The sequence below is a fragment of the Nuphar pumila genome, chromosome 12 (genome assembly GCF_984573655.1).
Source record: "Nuphar pumila chromosome 12, dmNupPumi1.hap1.1, whole genome shotgun sequence".
Taxonomy (NCBI): Eukaryota; Viridiplantae; Streptophyta; class Magnoliopsida; order Nymphaeales; family Nymphaeaceae; genus Nuphar; species Nuphar pumila.
In genome coordinates, this window is record NC_143260.1 from 38,009,524 (window position 1) to 38,036,683 (window position 27,160).

Genomic DNA, 27,160 nt, shown 5'->3' on the forward strand with positions numbered 1-27,160 from the left:
TTAAACAAGGTTGAAAACCAATATCAAGCATAACATGACTAAATCGGTCATACCAGGCTTTTGGAGCCTGTTTAAGACCATAAGAGCTTTTTTTAGACGAAGAGCTTTACCCCTAGGGATACTAATACCAGGTGGGGCTTCCATGTATATTTCTTCAACGAGATTCCCATTCAGGAAAGCATTTTTGACATCTAATTGAAAGATAGGCCATGTTCTAATGGAGGCCAAGGCTATTAAAGTTCTAACAGTGGTCATACGGGCCACAGGAGCAAATGTTTCTTCATAATCGATGCCATACTCTTGGGCATATCCTTTTGCTACTAAACGGGCCTTATATCTTTCCAGGGTCCCATCACTTTTGGTTTTGACTTTGTATACCCACCTACAACCTATAGGTTTCTTACCCAGAGGGATATCTTGTATCGTCCAAGTATTGGCCTTTTCTAGTGCATCCAATTCTATTTTCATGGCTTCTATCCATTCTATATGATTTTTTGCTTGAGAATAAGATGATGGTTCAACATATGATTGTATTAATGTAATGGCGGCCCTATACGTGGGTGAAAAAGATTCATAAGACACAATTTTTTCTGGAGGTTTAGAGATTCTAGACGTTCTTCTAGGTGAGACTTCAGAGTATTTTTGTAATGCACATGAAAGATTTTGCTCTCTACGTCTTGAATATTGTAGACTAACATCCCTATGGATTTGCTCTTCATTATCATCATTTTCAACAACAATAGGACTTTGATCATTGTCAAGGTCACATCCAACATCACATTCATTGGATTTTGAAGTTGGATCAATTAAAAACGAGTATTCAGTGACATCCTTGGATTTTTCAAATTCAAAGAAGCTTTCTTTTTCCAAAAAAGATACATTTTTTGACACATATAGTTTGTTATTTTGAAAATCAAAACACCTGCAGCCTTTTTGATTATCAGCATATCCTAAAAAGGCACATGGGATTGCACGAGGAGAGAGTTTGTCATTTCTGATGGTGAAAACAAAACATTTTCATCCAACGACTCTTAATCTAGAATAATCTGGAGTTAAATTAACAAGCTTTTCTATTGGAGTTGTATTCTTTAATGAGGAAGATGGCATCCTATTAATGAGGTAGGTGGCAGTTAGGACCACTTCAGCCCAAAAACTTTTTGGAACTTGATTTGCAATTAGCAATGTCCTAGTAGTTTCCATAATGTGCCGATGTTTGCGTTCGGCTAGGCCATTCTGTTGTGGAGTGTGTGGACATGATCTTTGATGTGTAATACTATGTGAATTGAGATAGTCTTTGAATTCGTTGGACATAAATTCTCCCCCTGAATCAGTGCGAAAAACAGAAATATCATTTTGAAACTTATTTTTAACCATTTTATGAAATATTTGGAAGTTAGCAAAAACATCAGATTTATGTTTAAGAAAATAAATCCAAGTATGTCTAGAAAAGTCATCAACAAAAATGACATAATATGTATAACCACCTTTGGAAATAACTGGTGCGAGGCCCCAAACATCCGAATGTATTAACTCAAGTGGTTGTGAGGAAACAAAAGTTCTACTAAGAAATGGTAACCTTTTCATTTTGCCAAGAATGCAGTCTTTACAAGAAAAATTTTCAGAATTACAAAATTTTTTCAAACTTGGAAAATATTGAATTTTGGACATATGAGGATGGCCAAGCCTTTTGTGCCATAAATCCAATTCTAATTTCTGAATATTATAACAAAATGCATTCTTGGGTAATTCCAAAAAGTCCTTCCCCAATCAGCTTCCATGACTGGCGATCCTGTACCCAACAACCATGAGAAGAGAAGGAGATATTACATCCATAATCAGATATTTGCGAGACAGATAAGAGATTCAAATTAAGTTTAGGGATATATCTAACTTCTGGGATAAAAAATCTTTTGGATTTTTGAAGATTTTCAAAACATCCTATTCCTTTTTTTTCAAGAGATGTGCCATCGGCTGTAAAAACCTTTGGCACACTTGAGTTATTTTTAAGACATTCGGATAGACTATTAACATTTGGGGTCATATGAAAAGAAGCCCCAGAATCTAAAAGCCAAGGAAAGTTACCTGGACCGGAGAAAGATGCAACTGCCGCTCTAGTTGAGGCTTCGGTTGAGGAGGATACCCCTTTGAGAAGAGGTTGAAGGATTTCCATCAGTTGAGCCATAGACACAGGTGCATCTTGATCTTTTGACTTAGATTCAACATATGCAACTCTTTTTTCTTCTCTTCTTTTTAACTTTGGACATTGAGGCCTATAGTGCCCCGGTTCATGACAATGATGACAAATAACTTTTCTTTTATTAAAGTCGCTGTTTTGCCTTCCAAAATGAGGCGGCTTGTAAGTACGAGTATGATTCCCCGGTCTAGATACAGCTAAAACAGAGTCATCATCAACTTTTGGAGTACTTTTTCCAAGTCTATTTTCCTCCATAGTGAGCTATTCTATAGTATCAACAATAGAAGGAATTTTTCCACGATGTAAAAGAGCCGATTTGGTGGATTCAAACTCCGGCCTTAGACCATTCACAAATTGATAGAAATGTTCCATATCGAGTTGCTTTTGGCGAAGCTCGATGTCTTCGGCACAATGCCATTTGGGCTCAAGAAGAGCCAACTCTTCCCAAAGTTCGGACAACTCATTATAATATTCTCGAATAGTTTTATCTTTTTGAGTCATTGTCCGAACTTTATCTTGTAAATTGCATACATGTGCAATATCTTTAAGGGAATACATGTTTTTGAGGTATTCTCAAGCCTTATCGGCATGCTCAAACTTAGCTAGACTAGAGCATTTTTTAATGTCTATGCTATTGATGAGCCATGACATAATTTTTGCATGCCCTATCCTCCATTCTTTCCATTTCTTTTCATAAGTGGCTAACGCCTTACTCTTCTCTTCTTTCGTTAGAGGAACCTCTTTATCACCCTTTTTCTTGATTAGAGATACTTTAGGTTCCAAATCGGAACCATCCACTATACCCCATAAACCTTTTCCCCAAATGTGGTGCTTCATAATCGAAGCCCACATTACATAGTTAGTATCATTTAGCTTCATAGGAATGATGGTGATCTTATCATTGTCATCCATCTTTTACAAGGGTAAGAGAGGAATAAATAGGAGGAGAGAGAGAGAAAAATAAAAAGAAAAGAAAAAAAGTAGACAAAGGAATAAGAGAGGATACAAAACCAAATTTTTTTGTAGCACAAGTTCGCCTTTCTTCAAACAAATCTTCTTGAGCCAAGAACAAGGTGATGAAACACCTTTTATAAATGTGGCACGAAAATCGAGGCGGAAGTACTTCAAGATCTAAGGATTTCGTAGCTCTGATACCATGTAATGAAATAGTGGTCTTCAACAAATACACAAATAACTCACAAACAAGTGTCTATTGGAGACACTACAAGCATGACCCTTGAAAGGGTATAAAAGGAAGAACACTTGAAAAATAAATAATACTTTATTCATGAACAAAATGCTTAAGAAGCATGGTTATTTACATTGAAGGGGTTCACCCCTATATATACAAAAAAGTGGAAGAGAGAGTTGAGCTCTCCAAAAGAGACGTTGGATTCCAACGTCTCTTAATATAGCTGTTGGACTACAGTCCAACAACATTTATTATTATAGCTGTTGGACTATAGTCCAACAGCATTTATTATAGCTGTTGGACTACAGTCCAACAGCTATTTGCACAGTCAAGTTCGAACAAGAACTTGACTGGATCAAATATCTAGTTTCTATTGAACTAGAAGCTAAAAAAGAAAATAAAGAAAATTAAAAAAAGAAAATAATAAAAGAAAATATAATAATATTAAATAATATATATATATATATATATATATATATATATATATATATTACAGTTTACATTTTAACACAGACTCGGTACCCAACCCAACATTCTCCCACTCGCACATGATGGGAAGAGATCTCAGAAGAAGGAACACTAAACGTGTTCATATGGTGAATAAGATCGAGTATCCATACTGGCAAATGGACCGTGCGACCCATGAGCTTAGGGAGTGGAGGCATATTATGTACCGGTTAGTGTAACATAATAGCCTAAACCTGAAACCTGCAAATAATAAGATGACACAAAGTATACCTGCACAAGCCAGGTAAGAAGCTCACTGTGTCCTAGATCAAATACATTTTTCACATTCTAGCATACTGAATCCCTCTGCACATATCATAGTGTTAAGCTATGCTAGACAAGGCCTTCGATCATGTCACATGTTTTATCATAAACCCAAACATCCCCAGGATGTGGAAAAATAAGCTAGCTTTTAACATGTGCATAATAAAAAAATGTCAAATGATCTTCCTTTCCAACTCTTATTCTTTGAATCAAGATAAGTTGCTTTTCCAGACATGTTCTTTTAGACCGAATCATACATGACCTTAAGCAACATGCTAAAGTAGCAACACTCATCTTTCTCCTTAAAATAAGGTCAAAAGTCAATAAGGACACCAATATATATATATATATATATATATATATATATATATATATATATATATATATATATATATATATATATATATAAAGGACTCACACAATAAAGAAGCATGGATCATTCTTCATTTCCTTTTGTGGTCGACTTAAAGTTATGGTGCGACATACGTGGTATGACTCACGTATTACGGCAAGAATTTCTCACTCTAGTGAGTGTATACATACACCATTAATTCTTTGCCGTACAGATCTTTACTAGTTCAGTTCCTCCCCGAGAAACTAACTTGAGTCCTTCAGGATGAACATTCCCATGCAATGTCTATCCAAGTCCTCAGATCTGGTCAACCAGGTTACCCTTGACATTTAGATAGAAAGGTCGGTCTCTCCATATAGTTAAATATACACGAGACCTCATCCTAACCCAGTTAGGGCGTTGTATCCCATATACATATATATGGCGGATATCATAACTCATTGTACTCCCACTCTTTTGAGTTATTATCACATGATATCCCCAAAATCCGATATGCTTCTTAATTCAACAACCCTGGATTTTGTTACATCTCATCTCAGCCCGTCCACAAGCAGCGTCTGAGGCGATAAATCTGTGTGAGAAGATTTATCTCAAACCTGGTAGCATACTCATATAGATGTGTAACATGCTATACAATGATTATAAAAAGAAATATGAATAACATTAGCATATCAAATCTTACAAATACCCATAGATTTTACATGTTTAACATAAGAATCTCTATTGATTGGCTTAGTAAAGGGATCTGCCACCATATCTTGGGTATTAACATATGCCAAGGCAACCTTGCCTTTAGATACAATATCGCGCATATACTTGCATCTCGTATCAATATGTTTGGTTCTATTGTGAAACTTGAGATCCTTAGCAAACGCAATTGCCGCTTGATTATCACATAATAAAGTCACTGACAGTTTTGCTTCAGAAGAGAGTCCCAAATGTTTGATGAATCTTCTTAACCAAACACATTCCTGCACTGCGAACGAGCCTGCAACAAATTCAGCTTCCATTGTGGACAAGGCTACACACGTCTGCTTCTTACTACACCAAGATATAGCACCATTGTTCATCAAGAACACAAAGACAGACGTAGACTTACGCTCATCAGGGTCTCCGCCCCAATCTGCGTCAGTATAGCCTACCACACACATGTTACCACTATGGTAACAAAGAACTGAATCCAATGTGCCTTTAAGATATCTCATAATCCTCTTGACAGCCTTTCAATGGGCTTGTCCTTGATTAGCTTGATATCTACTCACCAACCCTACTGCATAACATATGTCAGGTCGGGTGCACATCATAAGGTACATAAGGTTGCCTACTGCACTGGAGTAAGGGACTTTGGACATAGCTTCTATTTCTTTAGATTCTTTTGGACACATCTTAAGACTTAAATCATTCTCTTTTGCAACAGGAGTATATATGGGTTTACAATCTTGCATATGAAATCGTTCTAAGACCTTCTTTATATATGACTCTTATGAAAGAGAAAGAAATCTTCTTGAACGATCTCTTTTAATCTCTATGCCCAACATAAAGTATGCTTCACCCATGTCTTTCATTTCAAAATGAATAGACAATCATTCTTTAATGGTTTTTAGAAACTCCAAATGATTACTAGCCAATAAAATATCATCCACATATAGAGTTAGAATCACAAATTTTGGACCTTGACGCTTAAGATAAACACAGTGGTCCTTATCAATCATAGCAAAGTCATTGCTCATGATGGTCTCATGAAACCTTAAATACCACTGTCTGGATGACCGCTTTAATCCATAAATGGATCGTTTGAGCTTGCACACTTTGCGCTCAAAGCCAATAGTAACAAACCCCTCGGGTTGTTCCATATATATTTCTTCATCCAGTTTTCCATTAAGGAATGCAGTCTTAACGTCCATCTGATGTAATTCTAAATCCATATGTGACACTATGACTAACAAAAGACGAATAAAGGTCAATTTAACCACAAGTGAGAATGTTTCATCATAGTCTATCCTTGCCATCTGTATATATCTTTTAGCAACCAAACGAGCTTTATATCGCTCGATTGATCCATCGGCATTCCTCTTAATATTGAGAACCCATTTGCTCTCAATAGGTTTTCTTCATTTTGGAAGATTAACAAGATCCCAGACCTCGTTGAATGCCATGGATTTCATTTTCTCTTCCATTGCCTTGCGCCATTCATCCCTTTTAGAACAAGATAGAGCATCTCTAACACTCTTAGGTATCTCATCATCTTGGGGCAAAACCACAAAGGCTTCCCCTTCAATTTGGAATCTCCGACGAGGAATTCTCTTCCTCAAACTCTTTCGAGTTGCCAGATCTTCATCAAAATCAATATCCACTTGAGTGTTACTCCCACTATCCAATAGTGGTATAGACACATCCTCTTGTGTCTCTAAAACATGATGATCAATCTCTTTAGATTGATCTTCATCATCCAATTCATAGAACTCGAAGTGACGCTCTATCTCTCATCTTTTAAGAAAGTCACTTTCAATAAATGTGGCATCTCTAGAATCTATTTCAGAAACACTCCCATCAATATTCTCTCCTAAGAACACATATCCTTTTGAATGTTCACAGTATCTTATAAAGATACACTTCTTTCCCCTAGGACCCAATTTTCCATATTGATGGGAAAGATTATGGACATATGCAGCAGACCCCCAGGGTCTGAGATAAGCCAAATCTGGCTTTCTGCCTTTCCACAATTCATAGGGAGTTGAAGAAATAGATTTAGATGATACACGATTTAATACATGAGCAGTAGTCAACAAGCAATCACCCCAAAAGGAAATAGGTAAATTTGTCTGCGCCATCATGGACCTGACCATCTCTAAGAGGGTCCTATTCCTCCTTTCTGCAACACCATTTTGTTGCGGAGTTTGAGGAGTAGTTAATGGTCTATCTATCCCTTTATCATCACACAATTCCTTGAATTGTTCGGATAGATATTCACGTCCACGATCTGTTCTCAAGGCCTTGATCCTACGATCAAGTTGATTCTCCACCATGTTCATAAAGGATCTAAAGCAATCCAATGCTTCAGATTTATGTGAAATTAAATACACATGGCTAAATCGTGTATAATCATCAATAAAAGTGATGAAATAAGAAGCTCCATGCCTCGTTGCCACATTCATTGGCCCACATATATATGAATGAATTAATTGAAGAGGATAGGTTGCTCTAATTGCCTTTCCAAAAGGCAATCGAGTTGCCTTTCCAGCAAGGCAATGCTCACATATAGGCATTTCAATCTTCGCAATGGATTCCAAAAGACCCTCTCATGCGAGCCTATCCATTCTCTTTTGCCCTATATGTCCAAGTCGAGCATGCCATACAGATACATCCACATCCATATTATTAGCAGTTGAAACAAGTGAAATACATTCATCATTAACATTCAAACTTATAAGTTCTGTGTCCAACACATAGAAACCATTCATCAAGAAACAAGAAGCAACTAAAGTTTGTCCACAAATGATGTCAACATTGACATCCCTAAACACAAGTTTATAATTTAACATAGACAAAGCAGAAACTGAAATCAAATTTCGTCGAATCTATGAAACATGCAGAATATCATATAATAATAAAGATCGTCCTCCTCACAAATCCAATTTGCAAGTCTCGATCCCTTTGACTTCTGCTCTAGTGTTGTTTCCCAGGAACAACCACTTCGAACCAGATGACATCTTCCTATATTCGACGAAGTTTGTGCGGTCTTTGGTCACATGGTCAGTGGTTCCTGAGTCTACAATCCACATAGAATTAGAGTCAATAATTAGTGCACAACTATAAACATTTGCACATAAAATAGGAGTCATAAGAAAATGTACCTTCTCCTGCTCATGACATTCACGAGCATAGTGACCCAAATTGCCACACTTAGAACATTTCACATTTGCCTTATTTTTCTTGCTTCCACGCTTGCCAGAGCGCTGATAAGGCTTCTTTTCTTTCTCTTTGTCTTGTCCCTTCTTGTCACCCTTCTTGAACCTCCTTGATCCATAAAATTTCTTTTTAAAAGAATTTGGCCTTTTAGAGCTTTCTACCATATATGCCCTCATGCTAGATGATTGAGTCGCCTCAAGGCGATCATTTTTCAGCTCTACATGACGGGCAATATCATCGAAAGTCTTAATACTTTCGTTATGAGTCATATTAATTTTCATATGCTCCCAACTATGTGGCAGAGATCGAATCACAACCTGGACCTGTTGTTCATCTGTAAGGATATGCCCTACACTATTGAGCTCTCTAATCATGTTTGCCATCTCCTTGAGATGCTAGCTTATAGTGTGCTGAGGGGACTTTTTGTATGAATCGAACTTGATGGTCAGCCTCCTTAGCTTTGTGGCTGATGTTCCCTCAAACTTATCTTTAAGGGTCATCCACATCTGTTGAGCAGTCTTATAATGCTCAAATTGGTACATTATGTCATCCTGTATAGAACATAGCATGGTGACACGCGCAACAGTATTCATGCGCTTCCATTTCTCATAGGTCTCCATGTCCCTACGATATTGTGCCCCATTACCAATTTCAGGTCAATCCATAGTATGGTTGAGAGCCTCTAAGGCCTCAACGTCCTCCAGTGTAAACTGAATTTTTCTATGCCATATATCATAGTTATCACCATTCAGTTTTTCAATTCGTGCCAAGTCCATTATTGATTTACTTGGTGCAACCATGTCCTTATAAAAATAAGAGTAAAGCAATGCGCAAAAATGTTATTCAAGCATGTTATGATCTAATCATTAACACATCTATATGCAGTCATAATCACACGATTAGATAACATATAAATTTTCACAGGGCGTGGAATCGAAAGATTACTACGTTCACAATCATCTCCCACTTTCCCTAAGATGATTATATTTACCTAAACTGTATTATGACTGTTTGAATCAGATATCAACTTATGGAATAAGTACTTCCAAAATACTTAAAAAAATTCATCGTATAATCAATATGATTATATAATATTCATACACATTCATGAATAAAATATATAATAAAACGGATTCATGAATGCCCGGCTCATCCGTGGCTCTAACCATTAGCTAAAATGCCTCGACCCACATGGACCCTGGCCCTTCCAGGGTTCAATTTTTTTTTTCAGCCCGCATTGCAGTTCCAAGAACTCGGCCTGCGGCCTGTGCCGCAAGGCCGGCGGCCTATGCCGCAGAGCCAGGAGCAAACAAGCCTACGGCTCGAGCCGCAGAACCGGGTCAGGCCGGATGAGAAAGCCTATGGCCTATGCCGCAAGGCTAGAAGCATAAGAGCCTGCGGTCTGTGCCGCAGGGCCGGGTCAGACCGGACTGAGCCTGTGGCCTATGCCGCAAACTGGGAGCAAAAAAATTACGGCCATTGCCGCCACAGGTCCTGGGCAGGCCTGCGGCCTGTGCCGCAAGGCGAAGTCATGACCTGCGGCCTGTGCCGCAACATTTGGCCCAAAACCGGGCCTGAGTTTTAGCAGCCCTTCTGGCTGCAGGTCAGACCCATCATGCCAGGCTGGCTCATGCCCAGCCCACGCCCTGGCCTAAAAACGTTAGCCCTAACCTGTCCCATGGCAAGCCGAGTAGGCTTGGCCCATCGGGTTGCCCTCGGCACTAGGGATGTAGACAAGCCCCCATAGCATGCGTCCACCATGAACCTCTTTTGTTCCGGCCATGAATCAACAATGGGATATAACCGCAAGCAAAAACAACATAAAAAAAAACTTTGCTTTGATACCAATGTAGGATAACAATACATACCTTTTATCGTTATTGCGGAAGCAAAAATAAGGATCTTTGATGCTTGCTTTGCTCAACGGGTTCGTGCTCTCGCTTGGAGAGAACGATGATTCCACAAGTCCAAATGCCCTCCGATTCTTAAACGTCACCCTCTTCTTCTTCTTTCACACTGTGCATACACTGAGCACACTGCTCCTGTTTGATGATGGAGTCTTTCTTTCTTCAAAGAAAAGAACTCCTACACAGTCCAGTTCTTTCTATTTTCTGTTTCGTGTATTTCCCCCTTTTTTCTTCCTTTTTGTGCATCATCTTGGACTCACCTCTTTTTTTCTCTCTTATCTGTACGCATATCAGAGGGAGTCCTCAGAAAATGGGAAGGTGGGCGGTTTCCAAACCGCCCTCTCCTCAAATGGTGGGATGGGTCCGGATCTCGCCCATCATGAGCGGACCCGGTACCCAACCCAACATTATCCTATAGCTATCAGTGGGGAAAACTGTTATATTGAAACAAGAAAACTCCATAAGGAAAATGCTAAACATGCCAGACTTGGGGAATCATCATTTGAGGTGTAACTGGGGCATGGCCCCTGATGCTCACCTCAAGGATAACTTGTTGTCTCTGCTTCATCGTGATCACAAAATAAGTTCAAACTAGGAAAAAACTTCTTTGCTTTTCTTTTAGTGGATCTGTTAGATGTTAGGAGTTTCAAACATAAACAAATTAAATTAGGGTCATCGAGATACTTATTGAAAACAAAGTCTATGGTGTTTGAGGCAGCTGCATGATCTTCTTTTGCATTTAGCAACCATGGCCTTCAAGCTCAAGCATAAGTGGCAAAGATCTTGCGACATTACCATCTGGATATCTTGTATAATTTTATAAGAACAGAATACTTATTAAAATGGGGATGGATGTGCTTGAGTGGATTTATGATCCTTTGGAGCAGTTCCATTCTGGTTTTATGGCTATAATTTTTGTAGGGTTTTCATAGTACACCTTTGAAGTTACATTTGGCATCTCTCTTTCTTATCCATGAAATGGTTTCCTTTAACTTTTGTCATTTTTCTGTGTTCCTACTGTTTGAATACTCTCTTATTGTGTCCTAATAAAAAATGTGTAATTTGAAGTCTACTTATGCAGGAAGATGGTACTAATTTGGCAACCATTATTAGGAGTGCATGTATGTATCGACGATCAAGACGGCTTGATTATATCATGGACTACATTCCTCCTACTTTAAGTGAATTCAGGAAAATTTATGATGGGGACTATGGGTAAAGTTTCTTGTCTAGTAAAGAATATTACCATATTTTTGTGCTCTTAAATCTGTTTCTGATGGAAATATTGATGATATTATTAATCTTAGATGGTTTCGACAAGCTGTTAGCCCTGTGATGCTTTCGACATTGGAAGATGGGAGCATAGTTCGGGGTCTTGCTGGGGTTCCTAAAGAAGGTCCTGTTTTGCTTGTTGGTTATCACATGTTGATGGGGCTTGAAATGTCTCCTATTGTTGGAGAATTTTTGAGAGAGAAAAACATTCTTGTTCGAGGGCTTGCTCATCCAGTTCTGTTTTCAAGAGAATCTGAAAAATCACTAACAGAGCCATCTTCCATTGACCATATTAAATTTTTTGGTGCGGTGCCTGTTACTCCAACCAATTTTTTTAGACTTCTTTCCACAAAGTCATTTGTTCTTTTGTATCCTGGCGGTGCGCGTGAAGCTCTTCATCGCAAGGTATTCTATACCTCTTTTAGATTGATACAGCTATTGGTTATAGATCGAATTCTTGTCATTATAGGATTCATGATCAGAAGGTAATTTGCGCAGAAAGAATGACAGCGAAATGAAGAAGAGAAAATAGAGAATCATGTAATTTGGGCAAATGGTGGTCTATCTCATGATTACTTTATTTATCAAGTGTAAAATGACAAAATTTCCCCTGTAGGAATAAACAATGCACAGTCAATGCTGGTCACCTGAACAGGACAGTTGATTACAAACAACTATGCTTATATTTCGACACTGTGGCCTATTTTGTGTGGAAGTGGTCCGATATTTGCACTATTCCTTAGAGGGTTTGTGGAACAGTTTATACCTGAAATGGGCTACTACAGTTGAGAAAATAAATTGTTATCACTAGATCGGTTGGATTAATATTATTAAGAGCATTAACAAATAATGGGTTATACTGTACTTGATGTGCTGTTTATTGATTGTTATTTATTATATCTGTTCACAACCTTTCATTGCTTCACATCATATAGGGCTATTAGCTGTATGAAATGAGGGATAAAGACAAGCCACTGTTCAGAATTTCTAGTTGTTGATATGATGGAAGCTCTGAGGTGACACGGGGATTGAGCTAAAATGACAGAGAAAGGGAATGCCCTAAAGATAAAATAACTAAAGAAATGAAAAGGATATACAAACATCTTTGATGTCAGTCTCAGTCATGGATGGTTTGTCTTTTAGGTGTTGACATCTTTCTTCAGTTAAAGAATCTGTTAAGATATATTCACTCTTCCCTTGTTCTGCCTTTAGTTTCCTACTTTGATTTTCCCTCTAATAAGATGATGATCAACTTATAAAACCAGTTCAGGGTCAACATGCATGTGTATAAGTTCTGGCTTGAACAGGGGTCAGAATTGACCCTCTTTTTTCTCTTTTTTGTAGTTAAAAGCATTGGAGAGCACTTTCTTCTATCCACTCTGGCCTCTTCATATTCATTTGATGTTACTTTGTTAATGTCTTTCTCATGCTTTCATGTTTATCAAAACAAAACTGGTCCATTTTCAAGAATTTCAATAGATTGTATCTACCTTTTCAATGGGCTGTTAAATTCTTTTACTATTTGAAACATGGGGAGCTTTTATATGGTATATTTCTAGCCAATGCTTTTAATATTTGTAGTTACCGACCAGAAAAGAGCAATGAAATTAGGGTTTCTTATGGTTGTTTCTCTTTCAATTTGTTTGGTAGTTTTTCACGGCATTTAGTTTATCAGTCAGAAGCTTGATGTTTCTCCATTGTGTGTGGGTTCTAACTAATATTTCCTTTACTGCATTAACTGAAATCATCAGAAATTTGAAATATTATCTTGAAAATTCTTTTCTTGCATTTTCTTTTGTGTTTACATGTGTCTTCTTCATTTTCATCAATTCTGCTTGTCTGAAAGGCATTGGATTGTTGTTGTCTTGCTTTGCTTCAATCAATAGTACTTTAATATCTTGTTGCATTGAATTTATGTTGTTTCCTTCACCAATATGTGGTTTTTTCTTGATATGCTTCCCAGGGTGAAGCTTATAAGCTCTTTTGGCCTGAAAGATCAGAATTTGTGAGAATGGCTGCTCGATTTGGGGCTACAATTGTGCCATTTGCAGCTGTTGGTGAAGATGATATTTCAGAAGTAAGCCAATAGATTGGCCTTTTAAAAGTTTCCAGAAAATTAAGACACACATGCTTGCACATGCACACATATGCACACCCCAATATAACATTGCCCAAAGTTTAGATCACAGTACAAAGTCAGACTACCTCCACTTGCATCCACAAGATATTTTCGACAATAAGGTAAGTAACTTCAAAGTAACTTGTCCAAAGGCCAAAGATATTTTCGACGTAATGTAAGTGGTCAACTGAATTTACTTGAAAATCGACAGGTCCGTATTTACATTTTCCATCCTGTTGTAATCATCTGTAGTCTTGCAGAAGTTTATTTATTATATTTATGCAACTCCTTTTCTTTCAGTGGTTTCATTCATCATAGTCTGAGCAACTTTTCCTTCTGGCAGTTGGTTCTTGATTACAATGATCAGATGAGCTTCCCTGTAACTAGACGCTGGATTGAAGAGTTGAATCAAAATTCTATAAGAGTGAGGTACTTTCTGGCCTTTCAGGTTTCAGTTTCATGTAAATTTTCTTATTCAGATCGAAAGAAACATGCCAAGGCAGTATGCAGAACCTATCTATGCTCCCGCATTGGACAAACTCCAACTTGGACATGTTTAGTATTCACCTATACTGTGATTGGTTTGTTACTGATCTTCAACTATAATCATGACCAGTGTTGTTAAAAGCGCGCCTTGAGGCGCAAAAGGCCCTCTGCACCTATGCTCCCGCATTGGACAAATGCCAACTTGGACATGTTTATTATTCACCTATACTGTGATTGGTTTGTTACTGATCCTCAACTATAATCATGACCAGTGTTGTTAAAAGCGCGCCTTGAGGCACAAAAGACCCTCTGCGCCTATGCTTCCGCATTGGACAAACTCCAACTTGGACATGTTTATTATTCATCTATACTGTGATTAGTTTACTGATCCTCAACTATAGTCATGACCAGTGTTGTTAAAAGCGTGCCTTGAGGAGCAAAAGGCCTTCTGTGCCTCAAGGCGCCAGGGTAAGGCATGAAGAAGAACTTTCTCAATTATATTATAGTTTTTTTCAAGTTTTCAAAAAAAAAATTTGAGGCTTACTCTTTACGCCTCGACTCAGTTTTTTGTGGAGCACCTCGCTACGCCTCAACGCTTTTCACAAAATTGATCATGACCATTGCTGCTCAGGCGAAATGATGATTCCATCACTTAGACATTCTCAAATGTGACATAAACACACTTATAAAAAAAATACTACATAAACACATTGAAGTACAAAAAAAGACCTTGTAATGGTCGTGGGTAATGTAATTTGTAACTCAAATACCATGAAAACATGTCGACTAAGAATAGAAGAGTTATGTTTCAGGTTCATTGACTTTGGAATATAAATACAGGAGCGGGGCCTCGGGGGAGATAGAAAAGGAAGACCTTCATTTGCCCGGCATGTTGCCAAAGGTGCCAGGACGATTTTATTATTTGTTTGGAAAGCCTATCGAAACTAGCAAAATTGAAGATTTGAAGGACAAAGAGGAAGCACATGCATTGTACCTGCACATAAAATCTGAAGTTGAACGCTTGTTTGATTATTTGTTGAAGAAAAGAGAAGAGGACCCCTACAGAAGTATAGTTCAGAGGTCTATCTTTCAAGCAACATGGAGCAATGACAGACAGATCCCCACATTTGAATTTTGAAGATGAAGTAGGGAGGTAGCTCTTCTCATGGTATATCCTGTATGCTATGTTACATTCAAATATAATTCCAAATTTCTTTGGTATTCATGTGTATTTATTGTTTTTCACCTTCAAGGTTTGGTCTTTTGAGTCATTTGATTATGTTTGCTTTGACATACATGGGTGATAGTATATATCGTGGGTATGGCTGGAAGGGGGCACTGATGTCACCACGCATTTGCACCGGTATGGGTAGAGGTCGGCTTGACTGGACGTAACTCAGGTTTGATGCCAATTGTTTTTTTTTTTCATGAGAAATGGAGAAACCACCTGTGGAGTAAGAGACCTGACCACACTGGACTATGTCTGCCAAACCTAGTTGCCTTGTTTCAGCTATTGTGCAAAGGGTTGACGTTCACAGGATTTGAACCTAGATTGCCAGACTAGTGGCCTAGGCCCAAGGTTGTCATGAAGGGAAACGGAAATGAGAAACGGGGAATGAGACTTTCTAAAGTTCATGTGAAACAAGAAATATGATATATATATATATATATGTTTGGTAAAATATTTGCTACTAATGAAGGTAAATGACTAGTGAGCTAGAAATTATAGGTGCAAGTTGTGTCGACTCAATCTAACCATATAGATGTGTTCGGCAAGGTTTGTTTGCTAAGGATCAAGCTTTGGATCATGCTTTTTTGATGTAAAAATGTGATCTTTTGAGTTATGAAATTTTGGTACATTGTAGGCTGTTGATTTTTTGACCCTTTTAAGAACCTAATTATTTGTCATAATTACATGATTCATTCCTACTAGCCAACCTAATTATTTGTCATAATTACATGATTCATTCCTACTAGCCAAACAATATAGATCACATCTGTGATACTTGACGTACAAAAAGTTGAAATTTTTTTAAGAAAAAAGTGATTTCCACTTCCTTACCTTCATTAGAAGCCTCTATATATAGAGAAGGGTATAATCAGTCGAACGAATATCGAACACACCCAGTGCATCCGATTGCATTTTTTTGTGATTTAGGGGCTTTAACGCTGGGTGGAAAAAACGGCCTTTAGCAACAGTCAAGAACTGCTTTTAAAGGTCATTTTTTGGTTAAATCAGTGCTTGCTACTGATCGTATGTGCATCTAATAACAGTGGACGACATAAGTAGTCTACTGTTACACCATACTCTCTTTCTCTCTTTGTAACACTCCGATCTGGGACCTCAAGAGTCCAAGTTTCGTTGGTATTACTTTCCAGAGGGAAAGAGTATAAAGTTTACACAGAGAAAACGTGAATAATTTTTTTTTTATTCTCATAAATCAACTCTTTCTTACAAATTTTCATCATTCATAACAAAAGAAAGCAAATACATCTTATTCAATGACAAGGGAAGTAAAATATACCAAGTGCTTTGTTGTAGAATGAGAAATTGCTCATGTCCTAATTTGGCTAATGCTTAGAACTTACAGTTGTAATTAAACATAGCGGGTGAGTCTACAACCCAGTAAGAAATAATTATAAGCAAATAAATAATTAACTTATAACTGTAGTGGGTTCTAAGCATCTACTCTTAGTTTAGTTTTTGACACACCACATAAGTTTGTATATTTTAATTACCCTCCATTATCTTCCTCAAACACTCTCTCTCACAACTATCACTAGGTTGGCTATACCGGTCATAGTCGTCTATGGGCGTAGCAACCCCGTAAAATACCCAAATTCTACATGTTGGTCAGACAATGAACCATACACTCTCAGTGGTCCTCGGACCACCAGGCACTGCAGTGAACCACCACGAGAACCCCACCGGTAGCTAGCCAGGAGGTCAAGCTCTCAATCTTGGTATGGTTCATACTACATCCTAACCATGATGGTTATCAACCATCCATGGTCCTCTAGAGTTCCAAACCAATGTGAGTGTAATTCTAAGTCATAACTAAGTTCACACATTGAACCACATTCTCAAACTCATAATTCACTCATTCTCTCACAAGTTATGTCATGACTGATCACAACAAATCTCATTCTTAAGCTCATGATGACATTAGGACTCACATCTCTCTCACTTAGCACTCAAAATATTCATTCATACAACATGAATAGACTAAATGAGACTCTAATCTAAACATAGTTGCATCACAATGCATTATATTAATGATCATATAGACATGCAATCACAAATACAATATCTTTCTATCATGTATGACATATCACAACTAACATGCATATCACAACAAACATATATATAAATCAACTCATAATGTCAAGCATGAAAGTTTATACATGTCATGGTCTCACTAAAAAACTATCATGCTAATCACATAACATTTATAACATTAAAATAACATGCAACGTGAAAGTGTTTATTCATATCTAAAATTTGTTTATACTATCCCTTACCTCGAGTGTGAATGTTGTACTCTCACCGCAATCAAGTCTCACGAAGTTCTCACAGTGTGATCTGGTTATTACATAACATGTTCATATTAATGTATAAAATTTCACACATTATTACTAAATTACCAAAATACCCTTTCCTGAATTTTTTCATGAACCCTCAATTTATGCATCATAAATTTAACTGAACTTCATAAACTAGTAGATTCCTTTCTTCAATACGAGTCCAACGCACTAAACCTCACTTAATTCTGAGTTCGGGGTGCAAAGTTATGTCCATTTTACCGAAATGGATCTTGGGTATCCAAATGAGTATTCTGGTCATTTCGGATTTTGGTACAACTCTAAAATTACCCGATCCAAATCCATCTGTGATTTGAATCCAATACAGTTCAACTTGATCCTGATTCATTACCCATCTGGGTCCAAAACTGTCTGATTGGATCCAAAATTATTGGACTAGATCCAGGACAGTCTGACTGTATCCAGATATGTCTGTCTGGATCCAGAACATTTTGACTGGATCCAGAACAGTCTGATTGGATCTAGATCTGCCTGACTGGATCTAGGATAGTCTGACTGGATCCAGAATGGTCTGACTGGATCCAGAATAACTTGACTGAATCCAGGACATTTTAACTGGATCCAGAATAGTCTGATTGGATCCATACACTCTTACTGGATCCAGAACTGTCTGATCTAGACTCAGTTCTGATATGGATCAAGGACTGGTCCAATCAGATCCAAAACAGTCAGTTTGGATCCAGAACAGGTCCAGATCAAACTGGATCCAAGCTGAGAACCCAAATTTAGTTAGATCAAACCGGTTCGGTCTGACTCGGGTTCATTTAAATCGGTTTGGCTCGACCCAGTTTGGCATGAACTGGTTCAACCCAAACTGGTTCAACCAACACATTTTTTTTTAATATGACTCGGTCTGGGCACGACCCATACCGACGGGTTTGGTCTGGGTCACGCCCAGACCGTCTCGGTTCGGTTTGGGTCGCAACCGGACTGACCCGGTCCCCCGTTAAAAGCCCTAACAAGGGGGGCGAAAAGGGGCATCACCCCCCTTTCGTCTTCCCCTTCTTCTTAACCAAAGAGGGGTCGGCCGTCGAAGTCGCCCCTCTCTGTCCTTCTTAGTGGCAGAGGGCCGACCACCGATGTCGGTCGGCTGGTCCCCTCCTCCTACCCTCCCTCTCTCTCTCTCACCCTCTGTCATTTTTTTTTCTTTTACATAAACTCGCCGACAGTCATGGTTGTCCCCCCCCCCTTGCCTTGACGGAAAAGAAACGAAGAAGAAGGAGAAGGGGAGGAGGTACTCACCTCGCTGCTGGTGCCGGGTCCAGGTACGCCCCTGCAACTCTCTCTCTCTCTCCTTTGCACGGTCTCCCTCTCTCGCTTGAGTGCAGAGGAAGGTGCACCGTGAGGGCTGTAAATAGGGGGTGAGGTTTATCTTATCCCCCTGCCTTCATCGTAGATCGGGGAAAGGGGTTCCCCGATTTTTGGGGAACCGCCTCCCCCTCCCCCCCCCCCCCCACCCACATTTTTTTTAATGTATATCCCCTTCAGCGACTTCGCCGAAGGGGGTTTGCAATTCTACCCTCCTTAAAAGAAGATTCATCCTGAATCTTACCTGGAAACATTTGTGGGAATTGCTCACGAATGTCAGATTCACGCTCTCAAGTAGCTTCCTTATTGTTGTGATGAATCCATCTAACTAGAACTAGAGATAACTCTTTGTTTCTTAGCTTTTGTACCTTTGCGTCCAAAATCTCTATGGGCTTTTCTCTTATGCTTAAGTCATCTTGTATATCCATCACAAACTCAACTGTATCTAATATGTGGGAGGGATTCGGCACATACTTCCATAATATGAAAACATGAAACACGTTGTGAATTCGAGATAAAAAAGGTGGCAAAGCCAATCTGTATGCTGTCTGACCAACTCTCGCGAGTATCTCAAAGGGTCCAATATATCTGGGATTCAACTTTCCTCTTCAACCAAAATGCATCACTCCTTTAAACAAAGATATCTTCAAAAATACGTGGTTGCCTTGCTCAAATCCCAACTCACGACGCCTTTGGTCTGCGTAACTCTTCTGTCGACTTTGGGCTGTGAGTAAACGCTCTCGAATGAATCTCATCTGGTCTGCCATCCGCTGCACCATCTCGGGCCCTAACAATCTTCTTTCTTTGACCTTATCTCAACAGAAGGGTGTTTGACATCGTCAATCATACATTGTCTCAAATGAAGTCATTCCTATACTTGCTTGAAAGTTGTTGTTGTAGACAAACTCTATCAATGGTAGGATGTCATTCCATGAGTCGCTATACTCCAAACTACATGCTCATAGCATGTCTTCTAGGGTCTGAACGACTTGCTCTGACTGTTCGTCAGACTGAGGGTGAAATGCCGTGCTCATTTTCAATTATGTTCCCATAGCTTCTTGAAAACTTTGCTATAATCGCAATGTGAATTTGGAGTATTTATCTGAAACAATCGAGTCAGGTACTCCTTCGAGTCTCACAATCTCTTTGATAAATAATTGAGCCAATTGGCTACAAGAGTGAGTTATCTTACAGGCCAAAAAGTGAGCTGACTTAGTTAGCCTGTCAACAATTACCCACACTAAATTCATCCCATTTTTCATCCTTGAAAGCCCTGAAAAAAAGTCCATCGAGATATTCGTCAATTTCCACTCAGGTATGGAAAGTGGTTGCAAAAGACCACCTGGTCGTTGATGCTCAATCTTTACCTGCTCACATACTAGACAATTGCTAACAAACCCAACAATGTCTCTCTTCATATCACTCCACCAAAATGTATCCTTCAGATCTCGATACATTTTGGTGTTGCCCGGATGGATGACATATCTAGAATGATGTACCTCCTTCAATAATTGATTTCTAAGTTGATCGTCCTTAGAAATGCACACTCTCTGGTGAAATCTAAGAAGTCCTTGATCATCAACTTTGAATTTTGACTCCTCCTTTTCTGTAATTTTCTTTCGTATTTAGGTCATTTCTGGGTCCGAGGGTTGTTTTTCCCTATTTTGCTCCCATAATTCTGATCTCATGGTGGTTTGCATGAATAGCAACCGACCTGGTAATCATTGAGCTTATGCCTTTTGATGAGCCACCAAGAAAAATAATTCTCAATCTGCGAGTCTGGCAAGTGCTCCTGCCTTTCTGCTAAGAGCATTAGCGACTACATTTGCTTTTCTTGGGTGATATTTCAGCTCGAAGTCATAATCTTTCAGAAATTTCAACAATCTCCTTTGTCTCAAGTTCAAATCTTTCTGCGAAAATAAATACTTAAGGCTTGATGGTCGGTAAAGACCTCAAATTACTCTCCATAGAGGTAGTGCCTCCATATCTTGAGTGCAAAAACAACAGTTGCTAGCTCTAAATCATGTGTCAAATAGTTGACTTCATGAGTTTTAAGCTGACGAGATGTATACACTATCACTTTCTCGTGCTGCATCAGAACACAATCCAATCCCTTATGAGAGGCATCACTGTAAATGGTGAAACCTCCGGATCCAGCATGTAAGATCAATACTGGAGCAATGGTCAAACACTTCTTTATCTCCTGAAAACTCTGCTCACACTTGTCATTCCACTCGAACTTTACGTCCTTCTTAGTGAGCTTTGTCATAGGAGCTGCTAATACGAAAAATTCTTTCACGAATCGCCAGTAGTACCTTGCTAATCCCAAAAAACTATGAATCTCGGTAGGATTCTTGGGTCTAGACCAATTGGTGACTGTTTCAATCTTCGCCGAGTCTACCATAATTTTATCTTTAGAAACAATATGTCCAAGGAATGACACTTGTTCCAACAAAAAAGCATACTTAGAGAATTTGGCATACAATAGTTGTTCTCTTAATGTCTGGAGAACTATACTCAGATGTTCTTCATGTTGCTCTCTCGTGGTGGAATATATGAGGATGTCATCGACAAATACCATCACAAACTTATCCAAACAGGGTCTGAAGACCCTATTCATCATATCCATGAAGGCAGCTGGTGCGTTAGTCAGACCAAAAGGCATGACCATGAATTCATAATGGTCATATATTGATCTGAAAGTTGTCTTGGCCACATCATCTTTCTTAATTTTCAGCTGATAATAACCCAATCTTAGATCCAACTTCGAAAAACATGCAGCTCCTTGAAGTTGATCGAACAAACCATCAATTCGTGGCAATGAATATTTATTCTTGATGGTCACTGCGTTCAGCTGTCGATAATCTATGCACATCCGCAGTGATCCATCATTCTTCTTAACAAGCAGAATTGGAGTACCCCAAGGAGATACTGATAATCGAATAAAACCTTTCTCTAGTAACTCTTGCAGTTGCTTCTTAAGTTTCTTAAGTTTCGCGGGTCCCATCCGATAGGAAGCCTTCGAAATGGGCGTTGTTTCTGGAACTAGATCAATTTGAAACTCAATCTCTCAATCAGGAGGAAGACCTGGTAGATCTTTCGAAAAAGCATCAGCATACTCACAAACTATGTCTACATTTGATATGGTGAGATCATCTCTCTCTTTGGTCTTCATGTAGGCCGGGAATTTCGTGCATCCCTTTTGAATATATTTATTGGCCTTTAAACAAGATATGATCGTTGGTTTTGGTAGTTTTCTAACACCCTGATATGAGAAAGTTGAAGTCTGGGGGTTTTAAAAAACTGATACTCTCCTTTCTACAGTCAATGGTGGCATGATGGTCTGACAACCAATCCATGCCAAACACCACGTCTATATCTTTGAAATCGAGTTGCAATAAGTTCACAAGCAACCAACGATTTTCTATTTTCACTATACAATCATTATATATTGTATCCACCACGGTGGACTCGCCTACAAGTGTTTCTATCAAGTAAGAAACACTCAATCGTGAAGGTGCAACAAGCAACTGTCTCTCAAAAGTTGAGGTAGTGAAACTATCTGTAGCTATAGAGTCAAACAACTCATGTGCTACATTAAAAATTATCATGTAATAGGCTTATCATTATTTGATTCATTTATACTCGTATAAAATTCTATCACATGTTAGCGATTACGATACTCATTTACTCAAAATATCTTATTTTATTTTATTAATCACCCGAGTACACATAAATGAAATATTACTAAGCAAACAAGAAGAAAACAAAGCAAAACAAGGAATAATTGAACTAAACTAAATAAAGCTAAGTATTCCTAAATACATCGTCATGTTACTCTTTGATTAATCCATAACTTGGTTCTCTCCTTAAACTAATTCGCGTCTGCTAAGAGTGGGTCATAGGAGGAGCATTCAAGTCATATAGGAGTAAAGTAGGATCAATCGTGGGATCCTCAGGCATAGGGAGGATACCCATATTATATAAGAATGAAGTGAGAGAGTAGGTAGGTAAGGCGAGATCAACAGTGGGATCTTCATCTTTGCCTTCCTCCCATGATTTTTTTGATGTTGCTCGTGTCAGAACTAGTCCTAAGCTGCTTCTATTCGCTTATATAGTAAGTCATACTGTGTCTACGACCTAAATTATTTCTCTCCTATTTTCTTCAGTAAGAAACTCCTCATGCAGATTTAAAACTCCTCAACTGGTTGCACTCATGGCAGCCGCCTAGATGGCTCAGAACATATGTTGTCCCTTTACACTAGTCATATGAGTCTCTCTCCGAGATACAAAATTTGCGATAGGGGATACTCTCCTTGCGACTCCTCCTCGAGCCGCCATCCAATCCCTCATCATCTGACAACGTACTAACCGAGATCTCTAACAGTGGGACTGGTGAGTTTCACGCCTGTAGGGCTGTGACTGTTGCCCGAAAGTAGTGTCAATGTAGTCATGTCAGTACGTATCTCTTCTCCTAGATATGTTGTAAATTGGAGGTGGTCGTGGTGTAAGATCTATAACTATTTGAGTCATGCTTGTCATAACTCCGGTAGCCATCGTCATTGCAGCGATGAACTCATCTTTCCCTCCGACGGGAGGCTCAACAGGGTCTTGAGCCCTTGGGTCTTTGTTGTTTCCTCGTTCGTTAGTCATTCCTAATCATGCAACAATCTAATCACTAACGTGCCTTATTTGAGCAAACACTTATATCTTGTCATTGAATTTTGTTATGAATGCTAAACATTTTTCTATGTAAACCTGACTCTTATACCACTTTCTAACACCCCGATCTGGGACCTTAGGAACCCGAGTTCCGTTAGTATTACTTTTCAGAAGAAAAGAGTATAAAGTTTACACAGAGAAAACTTGACTAATTTTTTTTTTATTTTATTTTCATAAATCAACTCTTTGTTACAATTTTTCATCATTCATAACAAAAGAAAGCAAATACATTTTATTCAATGACAAGGAAAGTAAAATATACCAAGTGCTTTGCTGTAGAAGAAGAAATTGCTCACGTTCTAATTTGGCTAATGCTTAGAACTTACAGTTATAATTAAACATAGCGGGTGAGTCTACAACCCAGTAAGGAATAATTATAAGCAAATAAACAATTAACTTACAACTGTAGTGGGCTCTAAGCCTCTACTCTTAGTTTAGTTTTTGACACACCGCACAAGTTTGTATATTTTAATTACCCCCCATTATCTTCCTCAAATACTCTCTCTCACAACTATCACTAGGTTGGCTATACCGGTCATAGTCGTCTATGGGCGTAGCAACCCCGTAAAATACCTCAATTCTATATGTTGGTCAGACAATGAACCATACACTCTCAGTGGTCCTCGGACTACCAGACACTGCAGTGAACCACCACGGGGACCCCACTGGTAGCTAGCCGGAAGGTCAAGCTCTCAATCTCGGAATGGTTTATGCTACATCCTAACCATGATGGTTATCAACCATCCATAATCCTCTAGAGTCCCAAACCAGTGTGAGTGTAATACTAAGTTATAACTAAGTTCACACATTGAACCACATTCTCAAACTCATAATTCACTCGTTCTCTCACGAGTGATGTCGTGACTGATCACAACAAATCTCATTCTTAAGCTCATGATGATATTAATACTCGCACCTCTCTCACTTAGCACACAATGATGTAGTGCCTCTACATCGTTAAATCACCGGTGGCCCACTCTCCATGGTGGTTGCACTCTGGCCGCGAACTAGGTAGCCCTTGCCACAGGTCGCCACTTCCGGGATTTAAGGAGTCATGCATGCTGATCTCAAAATATTCATTCATACAACATGAATAGACTAAATGAGACTCTAATCTAAATATAGTCTCATCACAATGCATGATATTAATGATCATATAGACATGCACTCACAAATACAATCTCTTTCGATCATGCATGACATATTCACAACAAACATGTATATAAATCAACTCATAATGTCAAGCATGAAAGTTTATGCATGTCATGGTCTCACTCAAAAACTATCATGCTAAGCACATAACATTTATAACATTAAAATAGCATGCAACGTAAAAATGTTTATTCACATCAAAAATTTGCTCATACTATCCCTTACCTCGAGTGTGAACGTTGTACTCTCACCGCAATCGAGTCTCATGAAGTTCTCACAGTGTGATCTGGTTATTACATAACATGTTCATGTTAATACATAAAACTTCACACATTATTACTAAATTACTAAAATACCCTTTCTTGAATTTATTCATGAACCCTCAATTTATGCATCACAAATTTGACTGAATTTCATGGATTAGTAGATTTTTTTCTTAAATACGAGTCCAACGCACCAAACCTCACTTAATTCTGAGTTCGGGGTGTAAAGTTATGTCCATTTTACCGAAATGGATGTCAAGTATCCAAATGGGTATTCTAGTCATTTCAAATTTTGGTACAACTCCAGAATTACCGGATCCAGATCCATCTGTGATCTGGATCTAATACAATTCAACTTGATCCAGATTCATTACCCATCTGGGTCCAGAACTGTCTGACTGGATTTAGGACAGTCTGACTGGATCCGAACCTACTTGTCTGGATCCAGAACATTCTGACTAGATCCAGAACTGTCTGATTGGATCTAGACCTGCCCGACTGGATCCAGGATAGTCTAACTGGATTCAGAATGGTATGACTGGATCCAAAATATTCTGACTAGATCCAGAATAACTTGACTGAATCCAGAACATTTTAACTGCATCGAAAACAGTCTGAATGAATCCATACACTCTTACTAGATCCAAAACTGTCTGATCTAGACCCAGTTCTGATATGGATCCAGGATTAGTTCAATCAGATCTAGAACAATCAGTTTGGATCCAGAACAGGTCCAAATCAAACTGGATCTAAGCTGAGAACCCAGATCCAGTTAGATCGAACTGATTCGGCCTGACTCAGGTTCATTTAAATCGGTTCAACTTGACCTAGTTTGGCATGAACCGTTTCTTCCCAAACCGATTCAACAAACACATTTTTTTTTTAATACGACTCAGTCTGGGCGCGACCCAGATCGACGAGTTCAGTCTGGGTCGCGCCTAGACCGTTCTGGTTCGGTCCAGGTCGCACCCGGACCGACCTGGTCCCCCGTTAAAAGCCCTAACGGGGGGGGGGAAAGGGGCATCACCGCCTTCTATCTTCCCCTTCTTCTTAACCAGAGAGGGGCCGGCCGTCGGAGCCGCCCCTCTCTGTCCCTCTCAGTGGCAGAGGGCTGACCACCGACGTCAGCCGGTCCCCTCCTTCTACCCCCTCTCTCTCTCTCACCCTCTGTCATTTTTTTTCTTTTACATAAACTCGTCGGCAGCCATGGCTGCCCCCCCCCCCCCTTGCCTTGACGGAAAAGAAACGAAGAAGAAGATGAAGAAGGGGAGAAGGTACTTACCTCGCCGCTGGTGTCGGGTCCAGGTACGTCCCTGCAACTCTCTCTCTCTCTCTCTCTCTCTCTCTCTCTCTCTCTCTCTCTCCTTCTCTGCTCGGTCTCCCTCTCTCGCTTGAGTGCAGGGGATGGCACATCGCGAGGGCTATAAATAGCCCTCACGGTGAAGTGAGGATAAACCTCACCCCCCCACGATTGGGGGGGTGAGGGGCATCCTCTCCCCCCCTTCGTCGCAGATCGAGAAAAGGGGTTTTCCGATTTTTGAGGAACCTTCTCCCCCCCTCCCTCCTCCCCCCTCCCCCTTTTTTTTTAATGTATATCCCCTCCGGCGATTTCGTCGGAGAGGGTTTACTCTCTCTCTCTCTATATGTATATATATATATATATATATATATATATATATATATATATATATATATATATATATATATATATATATATATATATAACCCTAAGTAGATGAAGAAGGGTGAACAAACCATAAATATGTGGCCCATGGTCGTGCTATGTAGTGCATGGTTGAGTCCCTCACTCTTGGTCTACAAGATTTTGCCTTTTTTCTAGTTAGGCTCTGTAGCGACGGTCTTGACCATCACTGATATAAAAATACCAATAATGACAGTTAAGAACCCTC

General features: G+C 39.0%; 1 protein-coding gene across 3 annotated transcripts in view; it reads left to right on the forward strand.

Moving 5' to 3' along the window:
- LOC149820743 (phytyl ester synthase 1, chloroplastic-like) overlaps positions 1-27,160 on the forward strand; it is a 51,642-nt gene that overhangs the window by 17,803 nt on the left and 6,679 nt on the right. Inside the window, exons 9-13 of one of the 3 annotated variants that reach the window (XM_089982421.1) lie at positions 11,407-11,540; positions 11,633-12,002; positions 13,561-13,674; positions 14,060-14,145; positions 15,043-15,370. In XM_089982421.1, the coding sequence (XP_089838547.1) occupies positions 11,407-11,540; positions 11,633-12,002; positions 13,561-13,674; positions 14,060-14,145; positions 15,043-15,340 (1,002 nt within the window). In that variant the 3' untranslated portion in view covers positions 15,341-15,370. Of the gene's footprint in view, positions 1-11,406; positions 11,541-11,632; positions 12,003-13,560; positions 13,675-14,059; positions 14,146-15,014; positions 15,434-27,160 lie in introns of those variants that run through there. The other 2 variants (XM_089982422.1, XM_089982420.1) reach the window with 2 other exon arrangements.